Source organism: Arachis hypogaea, chromosome 4 (assembly GCF_003086295.3).
Source record: "Arachis hypogaea cultivar Tifrunner chromosome 4, arahy.Tifrunner.gnm2.J5K5, whole genome shotgun sequence".
NCBI classification, from domain to species: domain Eukaryota; kingdom Viridiplantae; phylum Streptophyta; class Magnoliopsida; order Fabales; family Fabaceae; genus Arachis; species Arachis hypogaea.
Window position 1 is genome coordinate 12959669 of NC_092039.1, and position 4013 is coordinate 12963681.

General features: G+C 37.8%; 1 protein-coding gene across 1 annotated transcript; it reads right to left on the reverse strand.

The window, feature by feature from the left end:
• Window positions 1-2276: 2276 nt before the first annotated feature.
• LOC112794665 (uncharacterized) lies at window positions 2277-3707 on the reverse strand. Its single transcript, XM_025836650.3, has one exon. It carries the CDS (start codon window positions 3424-3426, stop codon window positions 2404-2406), a length of 1023 nt encoding a protein of 340 aa, XP_025692435.2. The 5' UTR covers window positions 3427-3707; the 3' UTR covers window positions 2277-2403.
• Between the last annotated feature and the right edge of the window lie 306 nt (window positions 3708-4013).

Consider the following 4013-nt stretch of genomic DNA (forward strand, 5'->3'; position numbering starts at 1 on the left):
TTTTGACCTATATACTATAAGTTATATTTTATTGACTTTTTGTTATGTTATATTTTAATTTATTTTGTATTTAATTTGGCCTCCTCTTATAAAATTTTTGAATACACCATTGAATGCAGGCAAGCAAAGATGCAGTCGGCAGCGATGCAGGGGAAGACACACTGGTGGCACCAATCCAAGAGGACAGAAACGTATGCAACTGCGACATGGGTGGGAAAAGGAGTAGGCGACAACGACATGGGCGGGCATAGACGCTCGTGGTAATAACGCAAGCTGGCACAGACGCTCGCGATGGTCTGAGTTGTCCTCTTCTCATCGTAGTGGTTGTCTTCATTCGTACTCCCTCAAGCTTTGTTCTTCATCCTCTCGTAGCATAATTTTTTGAGTATTTGGTAATGATTTTTGTTGTTACTTGTTGTTGATTCTTCTTCATCCTCTGTTAGTTTTTGTTCTTATTGTTGCTGATTCTCTTCGTTCATCCCTCTCTCTTTCTGGTTCGGTCTCTGAGAAATTGTGAAATTTGTGTGAGAAATTGGTGTTGCTGATTCTTGGAGTATATGTGAGAAATTGTGAAAAATGGTGTTGTTGTGTGTGACAACTTGATGATCCTTCAACAATGGTAGATCTGAGAGAGTGTGAGTCAATGTGTGTAAATTGAAAAAGGATAATTTTGTCCAAAAATTAGAGAAAGGACGATTTTAAAGTCAAGTTGAACAGTAGGAACGAATTCAAATGCAAAAAAAGTTAGGAATGAATACAATTTTTAACCTAAATCTTATTAGGGACCAAAATCATACTTAACATTTAATAGAATTAATTAGTTAAATCTCACTAATACACTTTTTTTTCCAAATCATTTCACTCTTTTTATTTACTTCTATTTGCAAGAATCCATGGATAAAATAAAGTTAACGAAGCTATGTCAAAGTAAGTTAAGATCTATGATGATAACTCAAAATTAGAAAAAGATACACATGTAAAGAACATCAAACTGATCCTATTGAGATATTTTCTAGGTTTTTCACACAATATTATTTTGTAATAATGTATTTTTTTAACAAATATTAAGTGGAAATATACCTAATAATGTATCCTATATATTTTTTATTTTTTATATAGTCACGATAATACAATAGTGCTTGAGCACAAAGAAAAAATAATCATAAAGGAAGAGGAAACTAAAGCCGCTGAGGTGAAGTTCATCAATACCTGTAAAATATAACAAATATTTTAATTTTGAAAATCATCAAAAAATATTTTGAAGGATGAAAATCTAACCTAATATCAATTCTGTGCTCTGGCTCGAGTGGCAGAAATGGAGTGCTACTGCGCAAGCAAGTGATGGAACATGCAGTGGCCATGGCAAGTAGCGGCGATATGCGACGGCACTGGTGGAGGTGGCGGACACAAAGACGGTGTAAACAGGGATCACGGAGACAGAAGGCATGAAAGACGTTGATGGAGACGCAACGACACTAGTGGAGGCAGATACAGGGATAGTACGAATAGAAATCACAGAACCAGAAGACATGAGGGACGGTGACAATATACACGATGATCCTAGTGGAGGAGGTAAACGCAATGTGAACAGGATTCACTGAGATAGATAATGATGCGAGAGATGATGGTGATGAATATAGATGAAGGAGTGAAAGGGATATGATAGTGTTGGTGAACGATGGCAAACGACAATAATGGTAGAGTTACTGGCGAAAATTCTTTAGATTTGTGGGTAGTGAAAATATTTTTCTCAAAGCCTAAGGTGTTTCGTTTTGAGAGAGAGTAGTATTATCTGAGTAAAAAAAGAGAAATTTTTTATTTTATATTTTATATTAATTTTAATAAAAAATAATATTTAATTATGATTAATTATGTATGATTAATGATATATACATATTGGTATTTATATAAAAATAATATTTAATATATTTTTAAAATATATTAAATTTTAATTTTTTAAAATTATTTAATTATTAGTTGATTGAGATTAATAATACCATATGTCTATAATATATTGATTCACATAATTAGAGTATGAATTTTTTCATAAATTTTGAAATATGAGAAGAATCACTTTTTATTAGATGAGTATTTTAATAAAAATTTTATAATTATTTTTATGTAAATTTTTTTTAATTGTTAAATGAAAAATTATAAAATTAAATTTTAATATATTATAAAAATATTATTTTTATTTAAAAAAATAAATAAATCACAATTTTATACTAAATATTTTTATAAATTAAGAGGTGTTGCATAACAACCATACAAAAGCATCACAAAACTTTCAAGTTTATTTAAATCATACTACGTTGTTGCATGGGACAATTATGCATGGATAGATAGGTGATAATCAACATTTGCATCACATTACAACATTGTATTTCTAAGAAATTTTTTAATTCAAAATCCACCACCATGGCCGCCTCCTCCTCCTCCTCCTCCACCACCGCCTCCACCACCACCACCACCACCTTTACCTCCTCCAAAGCCTCCACCAACTCCTCCTCCTACACCACCACCTTTTCCACCTCCAAAGCCTCCACCACCTCCACCTCCACCTCCTCCACCTCCACCTCCTTTGCCGCCTCCAAATCCTCCACCTGCACCACCCCCGACTCCTCCTCCTACACTACCTCCACCTCCAGCTCCTCCACCTCCTCCAACTCCTCCTCCTCCACCTTTGCCACCTCCGAAACCTCCACCGGCACCACCTCCAGCTCCTCCACCTCCTCCAACTCCTCCTCCTCCACCTTTGCCACCTCCAAAGCCTCCACCAGTACCACCTCCGCTTCCTCCACCTTTACCACCTCCAAAACCTCCACCGGCACCACCTCCAGCTCCTCCACCTCCTCCAACTCCTCCTCCTCCACCTTTGCCACCTCCAAAGCCTCCACCAGCACCACCTCCACTTCCTCCACCTTTACCACCTCCAAAACCTCCACCTGCACCACCCCCTCTGCCACCTCCAAATCCTCCACCAGCACCACTGCCTGCTCCTCCACCACCACCTTTTCCACCTCCAAAGCCCCCACCTGCACCACCACCTCCTCCGGCACCGCCACCCTTGCCACCTCCAAATCCTCCACCTGTACCACCACCAAATCCACCGCCGCCGCCAGCTCCTCCCCCTACACCACCACCTTTTCCACCTCCAAACCCTCCACCACCACCACTACCACCACCTTTACCACCTCCAAAGCCTCCACCAGCACCGCCACCACCACCAACTCCTCCTCCGGCACCACCACCTTTACCAAAGCCTCCACCAACACCACCACCCACACCGCCTCCAACACCCCGACCTCCACCTCCTCCAATGCCATCAACTAACTCATCATCTTTAACTTTTCTACATTCCGCTATTCCTATTACAAATACAAACAACAAAGCAAGCACACTTACATACTTATGCAATTTTCCCATGTTTGTTTTGTTCTCTCAACAAAACAAATCTATAAACTACTTCTCTTGTATCTCTTACTTTTAATTTGATAAAGCTAGCTACCAAGGAGCAATATTTATAGTAGGGGAGAGGAAGGGTACGTGCCATTAATACATAATGCAGTTGAAGTTCTCTATCATCATGATATTGATGCCTTGGCATTCATAGTACCACTTATTCAACACTTGAGCAAAAAAATCAAACTTGATTGGAACATTGAAAGTGAAAATTTTCTGTACCATTCAATGTGTGCCACCCGCAAGCTAATTAACCATATATCTAGATATGTATAAAACAACTTCTATAAGCCCAAGCATCTCACGTTTCTAAACCATGAATTCTTCATACTAATGGTTAATAAACTGAAAAGTTGGATTACACTAATTCATATATGGCTTTTTGATATGGTGACTTTACAACAAGCATTATGTAAAATTATTTATGGCAAATTGACAAGTGCCATATAAAGCTTGGCTTTCTTGATCAAATCATCATAATTAAAGACAGGTTAAAGTTATTAAACTATCGGTAATACTATGAAAAGAAAATTTAAAGTTATTTAATTTAA